General features: G+C 52.7%; 4 protein-coding genes across 4 annotated transcripts; 1 reads left to right on the top strand and 3 right to left on the bottom strand.

The window, feature by feature from the left end:
* The first annotated feature begins 420 nt into the window (after positions 1–420).
* On the top strand, positions 421–8,743 carry IAQ61_002609 (uncharacterized protein). Its single transcript, XM_066095612.1, has 4 exons — positions 421–634; positions 696–760; positions 879–7,606; positions 7,692–8,743. Exons 1-4 carry the CDS (start codon positions 573–575, stop codon positions 8,079–8,081), a joined length of 7,245 nt encoding a protein of 2,414 aa, XP_065954448.1. The 5' UTR covers positions 421–572; the 3' UTR covers positions 8,082–8,743.
* Positions 8,744–9,240: 497 nt separating this feature from the next.
* IAQ61_002608 (uncharacterized protein) lies at positions 9,241–10,936 on the bottom strand (the record flags this gene model as incomplete). The annotated part of the gene is made up of 6 exons (XM_066095611.1): positions 9,241–9,668; positions 9,776–9,923; positions 10,061–10,257; positions 10,330–10,426; positions 10,515–10,594; positions 10,667–10,936. The coding sequence occupies 6 exons, from the start codon at positions 10,934–10,936 to the stop codon at positions 9,372–9,374; spliced, it is 1,089 nt and encodes a 362-aa protein (XP_065954447.1). The 3' UTR covers positions 9,241–9,371.
* A 472-nt stretch (positions 10,937–11,408) lies between these two features.
* IAQ61_002607 (uncharacterized protein) lies at positions 11,409–14,482 on the bottom strand (the record flags this gene model as incomplete). The annotated part of the gene is made up of 4 exons (XM_003834461.2): positions 11,409–11,877; positions 11,935–13,481; positions 13,529–14,209; positions 14,261–14,482. The coding sequence occupies 4 exons, from the start codon at positions 14,480–14,482 to the stop codon at positions 11,745–11,747; spliced, it is 2,583 nt and encodes an 860-aa protein (XP_003834509.1). The 3' UTR covers positions 11,409–11,744.
* A 928-nt stretch (positions 14,483–15,410) lies between these two features.
* RPT5 (26S proteasome regulatory subunit 6A) lies at positions 15,411–17,264 on the bottom strand. Its single transcript, XM_003834460.2, has 3 exons — positions 16,753–17,264; positions 16,268–16,683; positions 15,411–16,219 (listed from the first exon to the last, which is right to left on the bottom strand). Exons 1-3 carry the CDS (start codon positions 17,061–17,063, stop codon positions 15,564–15,566), a joined length of 1,383 nt encoding a protein of 460 aa, XP_003834508.1. The 5' UTR covers positions 17,064–17,264; the 3' UTR covers positions 15,411–15,563.
* Between the last annotated feature and the right edge of the window lie 24 nt (positions 17,265–17,288).

The following is a 17,288-nucleotide window of genomic DNA, read 5'->3' as shown; positions in this document are numbered from 1 at the left end:
CCGTGTTTGGCGCTCGGTCAGTGGATAGGTGTTGGAAAAGGGCGAGGGGAAATGTCTTTGATATTGTTGTTTTGATTGGAGCATGGATGCATATGGGTATGAGGGACGACAGCCATGTTTCTAGGTAGAGAGGTTCGGAGAAGAGGACCCCCTTGCATGCGTGTGACTTGTTTGATTGGCATTGCTACTTTTGTCGGATTGTACATACAATCACCTTTACTATGCCGGTTGAACCGTGGGCCATGGCAGTGTAGGGCACTGGTCAAGTCTCACCTGTCGTTGCCAATCTTGTTTCCTCATTGGGCTCTCGGTGAAGGGGGATGGGGAGCGGGACCCAAGCTCGGGCCACTAGCGAACCTACGCCCTTAGCTCGTGACATCGCATCGCTACCCTAAGACGACCTTCTTAGCATTAGCATGGGTCGGGAGTCGGGACAAGCTCATAACGTCAACTCTAGAAAGCCCCAATTCCTACCTGCCCGCCACAAACAAATTAACGGCTACATCTCCCTCATATGGATGGAATAGAACTCTCGTCTCCAGCTGTCGAACGCTTCAGGTGAAGCCGACAAGATGGCGCAGCAGAGTCCCCTCTCTGCCCAGCTGGACCGCATAGTCCACGAGCTGCGGTCAAAGTAAGCTTCTACACCACTACCGTTGTATGCCTATTCGGGAGGAGGACTAACATCTGTGCAGGAATGATGAAACCAGACAACGAGCAGCCAATACCCTGCGACAGACAGTAGAGGCAGCGCATCGAGGTGAGAGCAGCCAGCTACCGCGCAGCCTAGCCCCGCCACTATCTCTGGTTAGGGTTGGAGGTTGGAGGAGACGAAAGAGGGGGAGGGGGATTGAGAATTAAGGACTGACTCCCTGCAGAACTCGCGCCCAATGTCTTCACCAACTTCAACAATGAAGTCTACACCAAAATCTCGGGCCTCATCGTCACAGGCAGCGACTCGAACGAACGCATCGGCGGCATTCACGCGCTCAACGCACTCATCGACTTCCGTGGCGACGATGCGGGCCAGAAGACGACGCGTTTTGCATCCTACCTTAGGGCGGTAATGCGGGGCCAGGACATCACCGCCATGGTCGTGGCAGCCAAAGCACTCGGGCGCCTCGCGAAACCTGGTGGCACGCTCACGGCCGAGCTGGTCGAGGCAGAAGTCAAGGGTGCGCTCGAATGGCTGCAGCTCGAACGTCTGGAGAATAGACGCTTTGCCGCTGTGCTCATCCTGCGCGAACTGGCTAAGAACTCGCCCACGCTCATGTACCAGTGGATCGCACAGATCTTCGAGGTGATTTGGGTAGCGCTCCGTGATCCTAAGGTGCTCATAAGAGAGTCTGCCGCCGAGGCGATTAGCGCTTGCTTTGAGATTATATCACCACGCGACTCGCAGATGCGACAACTGTGGTTCGGCAAGGTCTACGACGAGATCCAGCGTGGCTTTGCCATCAACACCAATGAAGCCATTCACGGCTCGCTGCTGACAATGAAGGAACTGTTGGACAAGAGCACAATGTTCTTGAACGATCAAAAGTATAAGGATACTGTTGAGACGGTCCTCAAGTACAGAGATCATCGTGATGCCCTCGTCAGGCGCGAAGTGGTACTCATCATCCCCATACTGGCCGCCTATTCGCCTACCGAATTTGCGACCAAGTATCTCCACCAATGCATGTTGCATCTCCAGGGCCTCATTCGCAAAGACCGAGACCGAGACAAGGCCTTTGTGGCAATCGGTAGAATCGCGAATGCTGTGGGGGTAGCCATCTCGCCATACCTCGAGGGCATACTTGGCTTCATTCAAGAGGGTCTCATCGCCAAAGCGCGCAACAAGTCCATGGTCAACGAAGCGCCCATGTTCCAGTGTCTTAGTATGATTGCAGCGGCTGTTGGTCAGGCACTCACCAAGTCTGTCGAACGCCTTCTGGATCCCATTTTCTCGTGTGGATTGAGCGACTCCCTCTTTCAAGCTCTTGTCGATATGGCGCATTATGTACCTCCGTCCCGACCAATGATTCAAGAAAAGTTGCTTGATTTGCTCAGTCAGATCCTCGCCGGCCGACACTTCTTGCCCCTCGGCAGCCCCTATCAGGTGTCGCAGCCACCCCAGATATGGACACGAGATCACAAAGACCCACAGACCATCGCCCCGCGAGAGGCTGAGATTGCCCTCGCTCTTCATACGCTCGGTAGTTTCGACTTTACAGGCCATGTTCTGAACGAGTTCGTCCGCGATGTAGCTATTCGATATGTGGAGGCGGATAATCCTGAAATACGGAAGCGTGCCGCCTTGACCTGCTGCCAACTTTTCGTCAAAGATCCCATTGTGCACCAGACCAGTACCCATGCGACCAAGGTCGTGGGCGACATCATCGAGAAACTACTGACTGTTGGCGTTGGAGATGTTGACCCGGAGATCCGATGGGAAGTTCTAATAGCACTGGATGCTAGATTCGACAGGCATCTTGGGAAGGCTGACAATGTCCGCACTCTGTTCTTGGCGCTCAATGATGAAATCTTTGGTATCCGAGAGGCTGCCATGTCCATTATTGGACGTCTAACAACGGTCAATCCGGCTTATGTCTTTCCTTCGTTGCGCAAGGTTCTCCTACAATTACTCACAGAGGTCAACTACGCCAACAGTCCACGAAGCAAAGAGGAGAGTGCCAAGCTCATCAGTAGCCTTGTTGGGGCTGCAGACAGTCTCATCAAACCACTTATCGATCCCATTGTCACTGTGCTTCTACCCAAGTCGAAAGACCCAAATCCGGAAGTCGCTTCTACCACGCTCAAGGCCATCGGCGACCTTGCTACAGTCGGCGGGGAGGGTATGATCAAGTACATCCCGGAACTCATGCCCGTCATTCTTGAATTCATGCAGGATCTTACTTCAGACGCAAAGCGCTTCTCTGCACTCAAAGCTCTTGGACAGCTCGCATCCAATGCTGGCTATGTCATCGAGCCGTATAGAGAGTACCCAGAGCTCATGAACATTCTCATGAACATTGTGAAGACTGAGCCTGAAGGTGAACTTCGGAGGGAGACAGTTAGGCTTATGGGTACCTTAGGTGCCTTGGACCCCGACGAATACCAGAAGATCATGGAGCAATCGCCCGACCGGAATCTCATCATGGAAGCCCAAGCAGTCACAGATGTATCGCTTATTATGCAAGGCATCACTCCATCAAATGAGGAGTATTACCCAACCATTGTCATCAATACTTTGATGGGTCTACTCAAGGACCCGTCCCTTATACAATTCCACACCGCCATCGTCGAAGCTGTCATGAACATCTATGCGACCATGGGTCTCAAATGTGTACCCTTCCTTGCACAGGTCGTCCCCGGATTCCTACATGTCATTCGCTCTACACCAGCTGGTCGGTCAGAAGGCTACTTCAACCAGCTTAGTACACTCGTTCGCATTGTTCGCCAACATATCCGACCATACCTGCCCACCATCTTAGCGACCATCAAAGAATACTGGAGTAGCAGTCCACAATTACAAGCTACCATTCTCTCCCTCATCGAAGCTATTGCTCGGTCGCTGGAGGGAGAGTTCAAGGTTTACCTGGCGGATGTTCTTCCACTCATGCTCAGCGTCCTAGACTCTGACCACACCGGCAAGCGTCTCCCTTCGGAGAGAGTACTTCATGCATTCCTTATCTTTGGGTCGAGTGCGGAGGAGTACATGCATCTCATCATCCCGGTCATGGTCAACATGTTCGACAAGCCTGGACAACCTGTACACATTCGTAGGCTGGCGATAGAGACGCTTGGCCGACTCTCGAAACAGGTCAATGTTTCCGAGTTTGCGGCACGAATCGTGCACCCACTTTGCCGCGTCCTGGCCGGTAACGAGCCTAGCTTGAAGCAGACTGCGCTCGAAACACTCTGTGCGCTGATTTTCCAACTTGGACCGGACTATATCCACTTTGTGCCGACTGTCAATAAGATCTTGGTTGCCCACAAGGTACCCCATGAAAACTATGGTCGCATCGTGTCAAAGCTGCAAAAGGGTGAGCCACTGCCACAAGATTTGAGCCCGGACGAGCGCTATGGGGAGGATGACGAAGATCTCAATCCTGCTGAAATTCTCACGAAGAAACTTGCTGTCAATCAACAGCATCTCAAGCAGGCCTGGGAAGCGTCGAACAAGACCACGAAAGAGGATTGGATTGAGTGGATGCGAAGGTTCAGTGTCGAGCTGCTTAGAGAGTCTCCTCAGCAGGCCTTGCGTGCTTGTACTCCTCTCGGTAGTGTGTATCAGCCCATTGCACGAAGCCTGTTCAATTCGGCCTTTGTGTCCTGTTGGACCGAGCTGTACGATCAATACCAAGAGGAGCTGGTTCGCTCCATTGAGACAGCGCTGACATCGCCCAACATTCCGCCCGAGATTCTGCAAGTGCTGCTGAACTTGGCGGAATTCATGGAGCACGACGACAAGGCCCTTCCCATCGATGTCCGTATTCTGGGCATGTATGCTGGAAAGTGTCATGCGTTTGCCAAGGCTTTGCACTACAAAGAGCTCGAGTTCAACGCAGAGCAGAATTCCAGCGCCGTTGAAGCTCTTATTAGTATTAACAACCAGCTCCAGCAAACCGATGCCGCCTTTGGTATCCTGCGCAAGGCCCAAAATTACCAAGACGTCGAGTTGAAGGAGACGTGGTTTGAGAAGCTGCAGAAGTGGGACGATGCGCTAGCGGCGTACCAGAGGCGAGAGATTGAGGAACCAGACTCGTTTGATGTGACCATGGGCAAGATGCGATGTCTGCATGCTCTTGGTGAATGGGATCTGCTCTCCAGCCTTAGTAAGGAGAAGTGGGCCAATGCAACGCAAGAGTATCGCAAGGCGATTGCTCCTTTGGCGGCGACAGCTGCTTGGGGTCTTGGCAAATTTGCGGATATGGACAGTTACCTTGCTGTCATGAAGGAACAATCTCCAGACCGAGCCTTCTTCGCCTCTATTCTCAACATCCACAACAATCGTTTCGAGATTGCCGTCGAGGAAATCGCCAAAGCTCGCAAAGGTTTGGACACGGAACTCAGCTCGCTGCTCGGAGAGTCATACCAGCGTGCTTACCTGCCCATGATTCGTGTTCAGATGTTGGCTGAACTCGAGGAGATCATGCTGTACAAGCAAAACGAGAAAAACGTCGACAAGCAGAAGAGCATGCGGAAGACTTGGATGAAGCGGCTCAAGGGGCTTCAGCCTAACCCAGAGGTTTGGCAGCGCATGATCAAGGTCCGGCAGCTTGTGATAACACCACACGAAGGCACAGATATGTGGATCAAGTACACCAACCTGTGCCGAAAAAATAACCGCATGAATCTCGCCAACAAGGCGCTGCAGAAACTTCTGGATATAGAAGGATCAGGCGAGAGTAGGGTCGTCGAATACGTCCGCGAAAACGCGGCGAAGATTCCGCACCCAGTCGCATACGCAACGTACAAATACATGTGGGCCGATCAACACTTCAAGCAGGAAGCGCTGGACAGTATGAAGGACTTCACCGGGCGACTTTCGGAAGATCTCGCCATGAAGACTAGAGCTGCTGCGAACCCGATGATGACGCAGAATGGCGTCAACGGTATGTCCAATGGCCAGCACATGTTCAACAACATGAATCCTTTTGCTGTGGCCAATGGACACAACGGCTCCAATGGTATGAATGGAAGTATGCTAAGTGGATCAACCATAGGTGTCTCTCCCTCCGAGCTCGCCGAGTCCCATCGTCTCCTCGCCAAGTGCTATCTCAAACAGGGCGACTGGCAGCAAGAACTTCAGGATGGAGAGTGGGAGCACGAGTTCGTACACGAGATCTTGTCAGCGTACGCGGCCGCTACGCGGTACAATCACAACTGGTACAAGGCGTGGCATGCTTGGGCGCTGGCCAACTTTGAAGTCATCAACTCGATTACGGCAAAGACGGACAGGGAGGGTACAGATGTGCCTTCGAACATGGTGCACGACCATGTTGTGCCGGCCATCACCGGCTTCTTCAAGTCGATTGCCTTGTCGTCTACTAGTTCACTTCAGGACACTCTGAGGCTGCTTACACTATGGTTCAGCCACGGTGGACTACCAGAGGTCAATCGTACAATCAGCGAAGGGACAAAGTCTGTTCCCATTGATACATGGCTGGAAGTCATTCCGCAACTGTTGGCTCGAATCAACCAGCCAAATCCGACGGTCCGACAGTCTATCCACCAGCTCCTCATCGAGGTTGGCAAAGCCCATCCCCAAGCACTAGTCTTCCCATTGACTGTGTCAATGAAGTCGGATGTTACGCGACGTTCACGATCTGCCAAGGAGCTTATGGAAGCCATGCGCGAGCACTCACCCAAGCTCGTCGAGCAAGCCGACCTTGTCAGCCACGAATTGATCCGTATCGCGGTACTCTGGCACGAACAGTGGCATGAGGGTCTCGAGGAAGCCAGTCGTCTGTACTTTGGCGACCACAATATCGACGGTATGTTCGCCACACTCGCACCGCTCCATGCCATGCTCGACAAGGGCCCGGAAACATTGCGGGAGATTTCGTTTATCCAATCCTTTGGCCGTGAACTCCAGGAGGCTAGGGACTGGTGCAATACCTTCCGGACGTCACAAGAGATTGGCGACTTGAACCAGGCTTGGGATCTATACTATCAGGTCTTCCGCAAGATTGCGAGACAGTTGCCGTCGCTCATGACGCTCGAGCTGCAGTACGTCTCGCCCAAGTTGAAGGAGGCGCATGACCTTGAGCTTGCTGTTCCTGGAACGTATCAAGTTGGCAAGCCAGTCATTCGGATCATGTCTTTTGATCCGGTGGCGACCGTCATCCAATCCAAACAGCGACCTAGGAAACTGGAGATGCGTGGCAGCGACGGAAAAGCACACACGCACATTCTCAAGGGCCATGAAGATATCCGTCAGGACGAACGCGTCATGCAACTCTTTGGCCTCTGCAACACGCTCCTCTCTAACGATGTCGAGTCTCGCAAGCGCCATCTCAATATTCAACGCTATGCCGCCGTGCCGCTTAGTACGCAGTCCGGTCTCCTCGGCTTTGTGCCCAACAGCGACACGCTCCATGTTCTCATTCGCGAGTACCGCGACAGCAGGAAGATTCTCCTCAACATTGAACATCGTATCATGCTTCAAATGGCACCTGACTATGACTGCCTCACGCTCATGCAAAAAGTCGAGGTCTTTGGGTATGCGCTGGACAATACGACCGGCCAGGACCTGTACCGCGTCCTCTGGCTCAAGTCCAAATCCTCGGAAGCCTGGCTCGACCGTCGAACAAACTACACGCGCTCGCTGGCCGTCATGTCCATGGTGGGCTATATCCTGGGCCTGGGCGATCGGCACCCGAGTAATCTGATGCTGGATCGCGTGACGGGCAAGATCATTCACATTGATTTCGGCGACTGTTTCGAGGTGGCCATGCATCGCGAAAAGTATCCCGAGCGTGTGCCGTTCCGTCTGACGCGCATGTTGACGTATGCAATGGAAGTTAGTAACATTGAGGGAAGTTATCGGACGACGTGTGAGCATGTCATGCGGGTATTGCGGAGTAACAAGGAGAGTGTCATGGCGGTGTTGGAAGCTGTAAGTCGTCCATTCCTCTCCACAAATGCCCCATGAACAAGACAAAAGCCCGCCCAAGTAGTCCACCCGCTAACACAACCTCCAGTTCATCCACGACCCCCTCCTAACCTGGCGTCTCGGCCACCGCGGCGAATCCCCCCCCGAACCAAACTACCCGTCTGAACGCCGGCAATCCATCATGGGCGACGCCGCCGAACTCAGCTCCCTCGTCGGCCGCCCCCGTCACCGATCCAGCATCGCGCCCCCGGCCCACCACAACAACGCGGCCAACAACAACAATGACCAAGAGGCCAAGGAGGTCCAGAATGCCCGCGCCCTGCAGGTCCTCAGTCGCGTCAAGGAGAAGCTGACGGGCAAGGACTTTCGCCCCGGCGAGGAACTGGATTGCAATGCACAGGTCGATCGCCTGATTCAGGAGGCGACGAATCTGGAGAATCTGTGTCAGCATTATATTGGGTGGTGTAGTTTCTGGTAGGGTGGAGGTGGAGAGAGGTGTGGTGTGCTAGGTGGTTTTTCGGTGTTGGGGCATGTGTGCTGTGAGGGCGTAATGGGTGGGTGTTTTTGTGTGTTTGCGTGTGGAGGGGTGCATTGCGGTATCAGCAGGATGACATGGCGACTATGGTCTTCATTCTTTTCTTGCGAATGAATCATGGCCCCCTTTTCTTTTACCTTTTTTTTTCTTCCATTCCCCTTGTGTGGGGTTTCGCATGCATGATTGGAGTTTTCTGTTTTCTTTCCAAGGCGATGATAGTGTGTTTTTTTTGCACACCACCACCCACATCCTATGTTTTCCCCCACCCCTGGTTTTCTGAGAGGGTTCTTCTGGGGGTTCTTTTAGGGTGAAGGGAGGGAGGCAGCGAGACAGTGAGCGATGGATGGATGGCGGGGATATGGACATGAGTATCAGCATCAGTATCAGTATCGGCATGAGTCTTAGTCTGAGACGAACATGGGTTTGTCTCGGATACCAGAGGTGGAATATCAATCTCTGACTCCCAAATTCCGATTTTCTGCCGGTTTGGCTTTGCTGCTTTTTGCTGCTTTTTGCCTATTATCTGGTGAGCAGTGGTGTGCCCGTGTATAAATAGCGCTACTAGTACGATGCGTATGATGTCGAGTCTGGAGTTTTTGTGTCGGTGGGGTTATGGAATTATATTTCTTCCATGTATTTGCCATGTTTTCAATCGATATGCTTGTGATGCTGTGCCATGCTATTTTTGATATGCTTTGCTTAGGTTCATCATGGTGGTGGGTTATGCGTTGTGTGGGTTGTATGCGGTGGACTGTATGCGTTGCAAGCTATCTGTCGATGGTGCCGAATGGGTACGCTTATCTGCGCTTGTATTTTCTACTCTGCTTTATGTATAAAGTAGATATATGATTTGCATTCTAACAAGATAGCTAGTTTATATACACTCTCTATATCGAGCACCCCCTGGACCACCAGGCCGAGGGGGTGTATCGCACATCCCGTTTGGGCTGCGGTCTGGTAGTGATAGGGTATGTTGGGGCGTTTGTCGTGGGTTGGAGGGTAGGGTGAGTGATGGGGTGGGTGGCTAGTAGATGTGGATGCAGAGAGGGAGGGGGTTTGTGGTGGTTTTGGGTATGAGGGGTGTTGTATGTGTGACTATGGATCATAGAAATGATACGATTTAGTTTAGTTTAATGTAAAACAGCTTTATCCTCACACCCACACACCTACCCACATATACACACACAGAGAGAGAGAGAGAGAGAAAAAGAGAGAAAAAGAGTCCCCATCCCCTCACATCACTATCCCAGGCAACTGCTTCATCCACCCCTCACTATCCTCCCCCACCCTCCTGCTCACTGTACACTTATTTCCCACCTCGACCCCCTGTGTCTTCAGCGCCGCACAACTCGCTCCCATGCAGCCCTTTGCATCGTCCATGGCCTTTTGCAATGTGTCGTCCCGCCATCCGAAGACGTAGTCGCCGTGCTGTCCGTAGCCCGTGTGGTCGCCGTTGCTGAGGACAAAGGGCTGGGTGCCGTCGGCGGGCCAGTCGGCGGGGGAGTTGAAGGAGGTGGTGTCCCATACGATCTGGGGGGTGTTAGGGGGGAGGAGGGGGAGGAGGAGGAGGGAAGGGAGGCAGAGAAAGAGGGCGAGATAAAAGGGCCCAAAGGAGATGATGGAAAAGAAAAACGCACCTCAAGCATCAATTGCGGAATCCTAACCGGGTGCGTAGACGGACATGCTCCCCCCGTCCCCGTCCCGCTAAACAGCGCAGGCCCATCCTTCGGATACGCAACATGCGTCCTGTGGTCCGGCGAGTCGAGATTCTTGCCGTCCCAGCATCTATTATTTCACTCATTGTTAGTCACCATGTCATACCATCATGTCATCATACCATCCTCCCATACATCCCCCCCTCCCTCAAGTAACAACAACCCCCCTCCAACCTCGCAAATTCACAGGAAAAAAAATGTACGTACGTAGGATAAAGAATATTACTCCTGATCCCCCCGGGACAAGGCTTCGTGGGAAACCCCTCAGTGTCAAGTTTAGCATCCTGGCAGGGCGCAGCATTGTCACCGCCGAAATTGGGCGCCGAGTAGCAGCGGAAACAGGTTTGGGATTTTAGATTCTTGCTCACGCGGTTGTTTGGGTCGCCAACGAGCATGCGGAAGCCCTGGGAAGTGGGGAGTCAGTTCAAGGAGAGACGGCGACGTTGATGGGAATAGGAACAAGAAACAAAACCCACAGGTTTAAACGCAGTAACCTGATTCTTCCCCCCAGAAACATAATACACCACAAACCCTCCCGTAGTCTTGCCAGTGTATTTATCGTTGAAGAGCTCTCTATCGCACGTCTTTTGTGAGTTCTTGCCCCCAAAAAACTAAAGATCTTCCACATTGTCGTGAAAAAAGGGGTAGGGGAAAAAAATACCTATTTGGGACCTGAGGAACACGCTTAAACGTCCCGTTCCTAGCCTTGAAATACACATTCGCAGTCCAATAATTCGACAACTACACAACCACATTAGCACCGCCTTCAACCCCCCTGCCATCTCCTCCACCCCATAACATCCAAAAACTCACATCATCAGCGTACCCACAACTCGTACAACTCGCCCGCTGCGCCACATCCCCCGTCTCCATGCTCACATTAAACGCATTCCCGCCAACGACCTGGTGCATGTGTGGCGAGGGTGCTTGCCCGGGATTCACGAGCGGATCGATGCGGTCGATGACGGATTGGGCGCAGCCGAAGCGCAGCATGGTGAAGGATTGGGAGCCGCCGAATTGGGGGACTGCGTGGGTGAGGGTGGCGAGGAGGAGGGGGGAGAGGAGGGGGAGGGGGAGATGCATTGTGGTGGTTTGGGGTGGGGAGGATGTTGGTGTGAGGGTGTTTTGGAGGGGAGGGGAGAGGAGAGGAGAGGAGAGAAGATAATAGAAGAGGCGTTGGATTTTGGATGTTGGAAGAAAGATTTCACAAGTCAAACGACCTGGTATACAGCTGGGTCCTTTTTAGGTGTTACAAATCCCCTTCCACACCCCCTCTTGCTCTCCTCACCCAACCCAAACCACCCTCCCCAACTGCCGACCCCTCCGAAACAAAACCAGGACTTTCATATCGTGTTGGTTTATTGCAGCAACCCTTGTTCAGTTGTAATATCGGCAGTTGCGTGGGTAATATCGTAAGCGTTTGTTCGGCTAAAGGCTTGATATTGCTTGGACCAAATTATTCGGCGTGTGTGGGGTGGGTGGATTGGGGGTAGACGGGGTTACGGGAGGGAGGGAGGGAGGGATGGGAAAATGGTTGGTTGTAGGAAATGGCTGTAGGAGATGGAGCTGGGAGGTGGGGAGGATTGCGTGGTGTAGGGGTGTGGAAGGGGTGTGGGAGGTCGCTGGTATCGTGGTCGTTCTGGCTAGGGCTGTGAACGAGACTGACGGGTGTCGTGCCATGCTCTTTAATTCTGGGGCCAATTAGTTCTGGGTTAGATGCGTGGTACAGATATTGTCAAGTTTGAAAGATGTGGCGATGAGCTGGGAAGTCATGCCAAAGACTGGACAACAACAACTTGTCTTGCAAAACCATCATATTGGCAAATACTCCCCCTCATCTACGCCATCAATGCACACGCTTCCGAACCAACATCACACGCAGCCAGTAAGCCTAATCGATCCGCATAGCCGGAGCCTCCAGCTCCAACTCCGCCAGACTCGACTTCCTACGATGCGACTTCCCCTCTTCGTACGCAATACCCACCTCTTTCGTACACACCCAAGTTGACGCATACATATTGACTCTATGTATCTTGTTAGCAACCAGTCTTATACACCTACGCAGTCGCAAGCAAACTCACCTGTCGATACAACTTCCCGGTACTCTGACGGCGACCCTCTTGACGGCAAACCCATTCTCGCCAAACACCTTGATGTACCATGGCTCTACACCCGCACTCCGCAGCATGACGCGTCCCTTGATCTTCAACGCGCGGTTCAGCGCGCGGATCTGTTTGAGTGCTTGGGTTCCTGTGGGAGGGAACCAGTCCATGCTGTCCATTACAACTACGATGGTCAGTGTGCCGGGGCGCATTCTTGCAATGACCTCGCTGATCTCATCGGTATGGATGCGTAGCCCGTTAAACGCATTTGGTTTGCTGAGCTTGATGTGTGATTTCGGAGATAGATATGTGGGATGTGATGTCGGTGTGTAATGTCCGAGGAGAGAGAGGAGGTAGTAGTGATTTGAAGTGGAGAGGAGCGTAGAGTTGATGACCGGCTCAAACGTGTTGAGCACGTACTCGTAGATTGCATTTCCAGAATTGGTCTTCAGCGCATCGTCGCTAGGCTCTTCATGGAACGCCATGTAGTCCTCACCCGCGTCCTTTTTCGGTGTGGTAGACTTGACTTCGTCATAGTCTTCTTGTTTCTTGAAGTCGACTTCGATGACGGCGCGTTGGGCGGGCGGGACGCCGAGCGCTTTCCACAGCCACTTTTCGTTGCCGAGAATGGCCCAGGTGAGGATCTTGGAGTGAAGCACAGTCTTTATGCTGCGCTGCCAAATCTCGCGCTGTTCATTCAACGTTTGTGCAGCACATAGCTTCTTGACGTCGGCAGACATGCCTAGGAGACGGAAGAGCCAAACAGCTGCGGAGAGCGCATTGCCTGAACCACCAGAGTAATACAGACCCTTTGAGGATGGTGAGGCAAAGACCGAAGGCCCATTGTGCAGCCAGAACTGAAACGCCTCACTGGAAAGATGGGGACTGAGTTTCTGGATGAGGATATTGTGGAAGTCGGCATGCTTGCCTTCGCCAAACAGCTTCCAGACGTCTTGGTAGCCGAGTGCCGTGAAGGCTGCAACTTTGAGTTCAAGCAGATGGTTTTGCGAGGGGTTGAGATCGACGGCATGTACGCGACGGCAGTTTTCGAGACAAAAGGCTAGAATATTGTCGCCTGCAGAACCAATGGCCAAAACGACATCGCTGGCCGTGGGTTTCAATATCCGCATATCGGCTACATCGTCCTCCCATGTAAATGCATAGATGTACGAGTTGTTGAACCGGGTATGTTTAGGCAAGGAAGAGTCGTAGTGTATGCGCCAGTGGTGATTCTGGTACCATGTCGCAGGTAGCGGTAGGCTAGACTGGAGGTTCACAATGGCAGATTCGTATGCCTTCGAATGCAACTCGACATCAGTCTGACTCGCACCTGTTTGGAGATCGAGAGCGGATAGGTACGGGGATTCAGTGGCAGCTGCATCGATTTCGGCAAGCTTTTGTGTGGATGCGCCGTGATTTTTCGAACAGCCTACCCAGATGTAATAAGGAAGCTTTATGCCACTGCCGAAGAAGTTGTTCCGAGCGTTGATACCAAGAATGGTGCCAAAGCGGTATTCCAGATAATCCTATGATGTTTAGTAGGAGTGCAAGAAGTCAAGGACATACATCGTACCCGACGTGCAGGTTCAAGATTGACGCGGTCAATCTCGAACCACGTTCGCCAGAAGACCCTAGAGATCCACATGCAGTGACGATCGATGGCGCCGCCCATATAGTTTCTGCCCATGAAGTCGACCTGGTTCTGGACATAAAAGTCTACCACGCCAATGACGCCATTCGGGCTCATGAGACTATCCAGTGAATCAATCGCAGAGTAGAACTCTGGAATCATGGACAGCGCATAGCTCATGGTGACCAGCTCGGCACCACCAGCATCTGCATTCTCATCCAGGTCAAGTACTGTTTGGCCCATGGAAACAATCTGCTTGCGTTCGAATGCTTCTGGCTCGTGTTCGTGAAGGCGAAAGGCGCGGGCATCTTGGCAGACGACCTTGACGTTTTTCCATCCAAGACGAGTGAATCGCTTGCGAGCCATTTCGCAAAGACTTGGGGAGAGGTCCACGACATAGACTGCGCGGAAGAAATCTGGGACTGATAGGTAGGCGTCCATCTGCTCCACATTGTGACCAGTCCCTCCACCGATATCAACCCAGACTGGACGTTGAGAGATCAGCCCGGCCTCGACGCGGTGCTTCAGCTGCGCAGATACAAGACCCAGCATATCCTCGCGGCCACGTAGGAGCCTGAGTCGAGTCGCATCGTAAACGTCTGCTTGTGCCTTGTAGAAGCTCTCCTTTGGATGGTTTAGCGACCGCGAATAGCACCTTGCCAGGCTCGCACTTACCAAAGCATCTTGCTGACTTCCAGATCCGTCGCCAGTATGAGGCTTCAAGAAACACCCATAGATGAACCTGAGATAGGCCTCGACCGTGCCTGGCGACTGATCCTTTGCCTTTGGTCTCAACGCCAGTACAAAGACGGCTGCAAGAAACAATGCAATTACGCACAGAGCTATGGTAAGCTGGTGAAAAGGATCGTGAGGTAGGAAACCTGAAAGAACCAGCATATTTGCGACCTTGACTCTTTTTTCTCTTTCAATGAACAAGACGACAAGAAGGAGTAAAAGCAGAGGGGAAAACGAGGGGTATACACAAACATGATGGAGGGGCTATAAGAAATGCTTCCGAGAACCCCAATGAGTGATTCCTACTTCGCTTTCGTCACCACGCAGGCACACATGATGGCACTACACTGGTAAACGAACGGAACAGACACGGTACACAAAGCTTCTCGTCGGTCCAATCCCACGAGACTACGATAGCCAATAGAACACAGCACATGTCCTCGACGATCTGAAAACGGCATGCAAGAACGTAGCTTTCGCCGAGGGGCTTGTGTACACAATTCCCCCCTCTTCCCTAACTGTTTAGCCTACCATACCTGCCCCTCGATCAACAGCCGCCTCGCAGACATGCCCATGCAGGGTCCAAGTAGGTAGGACCGAAACCTTCTCCAGACCTTTTTCTGCGAACGGGCGTGGAATCTGGAGGGAGAAGTAAAGAGACGCCGACCTATCAGTGTGAATTGTGGTTGCGCGTGGGTTGGGGGTTTGGGGGTTTGCGTGGTGTTGAGCGACGAAGAGCGATGGTCGTCTGTTGTTGCATCGGACCAATCAGAAGGCGTCTTGGGCACGCGTGCTAAACTAAGTGATGACAATGCAAGAGGACATAGATACAAGGCGCATCGGATGGGGTGATAGCGCTCGGTACATGTTACAGGTGAGATCCCTTGTACCAAACACTCGTCCTGTTGTCTGGCTGGCTATGAAACACCTATGGCTTGAGTGAGCTCGGCATATGTCACGGCTGGTGGCCTACGCTGCTAGCAGACTTGCCGAGTCAGATGATTTGGGTCGCAAGGCTTATGGACCGTACCTTGGTTGCAATCAAAACACAAGCTCAGGCAAATGTTGACTACAGCTAATCATGCAGCGTGTGGAAAAACAAAAAGTCGTCAAGTTATATAGCTCATGTCGTTTTTCATTCTCATGGTCTGTACTGCCGAAAAACCCCAAGTAGGAAGTAATACAAGCGTGGCATGCAGGGGCGCGCATACAAGCGACCGCCCACAGCTCTGGACACCCATATCTATGCGTAGAAGTTGACCGTGTCCTTCTTCTTCGCCTGCACCTCAGAAATGGCATCCACGTAGTGCTCGTGGCTAATCTTTTGGTGACCCGTTCGCAGAGCAATCATGCCAGCCTCAACACATACAGCCTTCAACTGCGCACCACCAAACTCATCCGTACTGCGAGCCAACTCTTGCCAGTTCACACCCTCGTCCACTGTCATTTTCCGTGAGTGGATGCGCATAATCTGTGCCCGAGCCTCCTCGTTGGGCAACGGGAATTCAATCTTCCTGTCCAAACGACCGGAACGGAGCAGGGCAGGATCTAGGACATCTACCCGATTCGTCGCTGCGAGCACCTTGACCCGGTCATCAGACGCAAAACCGTCGAGCTGGTTGAGAAGTTCCAACATGGTTCGTTGCACTTCCCTGTCACCAGACTTTTCAGAGTCGAATCGCTTGGTGCCGACGGCGTCGAGTTCGTCAATGAAGATGATCGAGGGTGCCTTTTCCTTTGCTAGGGCGAAGCAGTCACGCACGAGCTTCGCGCCATCACCAATGAACATTTGTACGAGTTGTGGTCCGGCGAGCTTGAGGAAGGTGGCGTCGGTCTGTGCAGCGCAGGCTCGTGCCAAAAGCGTCTTGCCGGTACCAGGAGGGCCGTACATGAGAGCACCTGTAGTGAGTTAGAGATAGTTGTCGGGCAGTCGAGTCACGTACGTACCCTTTGGTGCTTTGATGCCGATCTTCTTGAATCGCTCCGCCTCCTTCATCGGCCATACAACAGCCTCGACTAGCTCCTCAATTTGCTTGTCGAGACCGCCAACATCAGTATACTTCTCCGTTGGCTTCTCATCAACCTCCATGGCCTTGACTCTGCTGTCGTATTCTGCAGGTAGTGTGTCCAGGACTAGATATGAATCCTTATTTACGCCGATGAGATCGCCAGGCTTGAGCTTCTCGTGGTCTACCAAGCCAATGAGGGGCAGGAAGATGGTTTGCCTCGTCGATGTCTTGATGACTGCAGACTTGCCTACGCGGGTGGCATCGAGATCAATGTTTGCACCTTCCTCCGCTGCCTCCGCTGATACGTCCAGATCAAGAATCTCGACGACGTTGCCGACAAGGTACGGTAGTTGTCTGATGGTATGTTAGCCTTGGATGACAGAAGGTACCCCACCTGTATCCGACAGTGAGAATTAGCCATACCGATTGTTCTCAATCTTCTCAAGGTTATCCTTGATCTTCTCATTCATCGATGCTTTCTCATGCGTGAGACGCTGGTATTCGCTCTTCATGATGCGCATGTCATTCTCCAGTAACCGCCGCCGCGCGATGATGTCGCGTGTACTTGAGTTGAGGATCTCCTCGTCGAGCTGTTCCTCCTCTGGCTCCGCATCCTTCATCTCCGCATCACCGTCGGCCTTCTTGCCGTCCTTGCCATCGTCTTTCTTGTCTTCATCCTTCTTCTCCTCCTTCTCGTGGCGCTCAAGGTCGTCGAGATCTTCGAGTGTTGACATGGTGGCGATGTGAGGCGAGCTACCTTGTTCGGGATGGCGACTACCTTTTGGAGGGTTTCAATGAAGTGATGGTATTTGACGATCGTGTTCTGGGTGTGGATGGCCGTGGTTGAACGGCGGCAGTGTGGAGCTGCGGTGGAGGCAGCTATGGATTACGAAAGTGAAGGTCCACCATGACCGCCGGCGCCACTTATCTCCGAGTCTTGGCACGTCGCGCGTCTGTCG

The sequence above is a fragment of the Plenodomus lingam genome (genome assembly GCF_022343315.1).
Source record: "Plenodomus lingam strain CAN1 chromosome Unknown contig_14, whole genome shotgun sequence".
Taxonomy (NCBI): domain Eukaryota; kingdom Fungi; phylum Ascomycota; class Dothideomycetes; order Pleosporales; family Leptosphaeriaceae; genus Plenodomus; species Plenodomus lingam.
This window is presented reverse-complemented; position numbering and strand designations above follow the sequence as displayed.

Coding starts and splice junctions, on each gene's coding strand:
- RPT5 (XM_003834460.2), bottom strand. CDS start 17,063: ATGTCAACACTCGAAGATCTCGACGACCTTGAGCGCCACGAGAAGGAG. Junction 16,684..16,752: donor GAGAAGATTGAGAACAATCG/GTATGGCTAATT, acceptor ACATACCATCAG/ACAACTACCGTACCTTGTCG. Junction 16,220..16,267: donor CGGCATCAAAGCACCAAAGG/GTACGTACGTGA, acceptor AACTCACTACAG/GTGCTCTCATGTACGGCCCT.
- IAQ61_002609 (XM_066095612.1), top strand. CDS start 573: ATGGCGCAGCAGAGTCCCCTCTCTGCCCAGCTGGACCGCATAGTCCAC. Junction 635..695: donor GTCCACGAGCTGCGGTCAAA/GTAAGCTTCTAC, acceptor ACATCTGTGCAG/GAATGATGAAACCAGACAAC. Junction 761..878: donor AGTAGAGGCAGCGCATCGAG/GTGAGAGCAGCC, acceptor GACTCCCTGCAG/AACTCGCGCCCAATGTCTTC.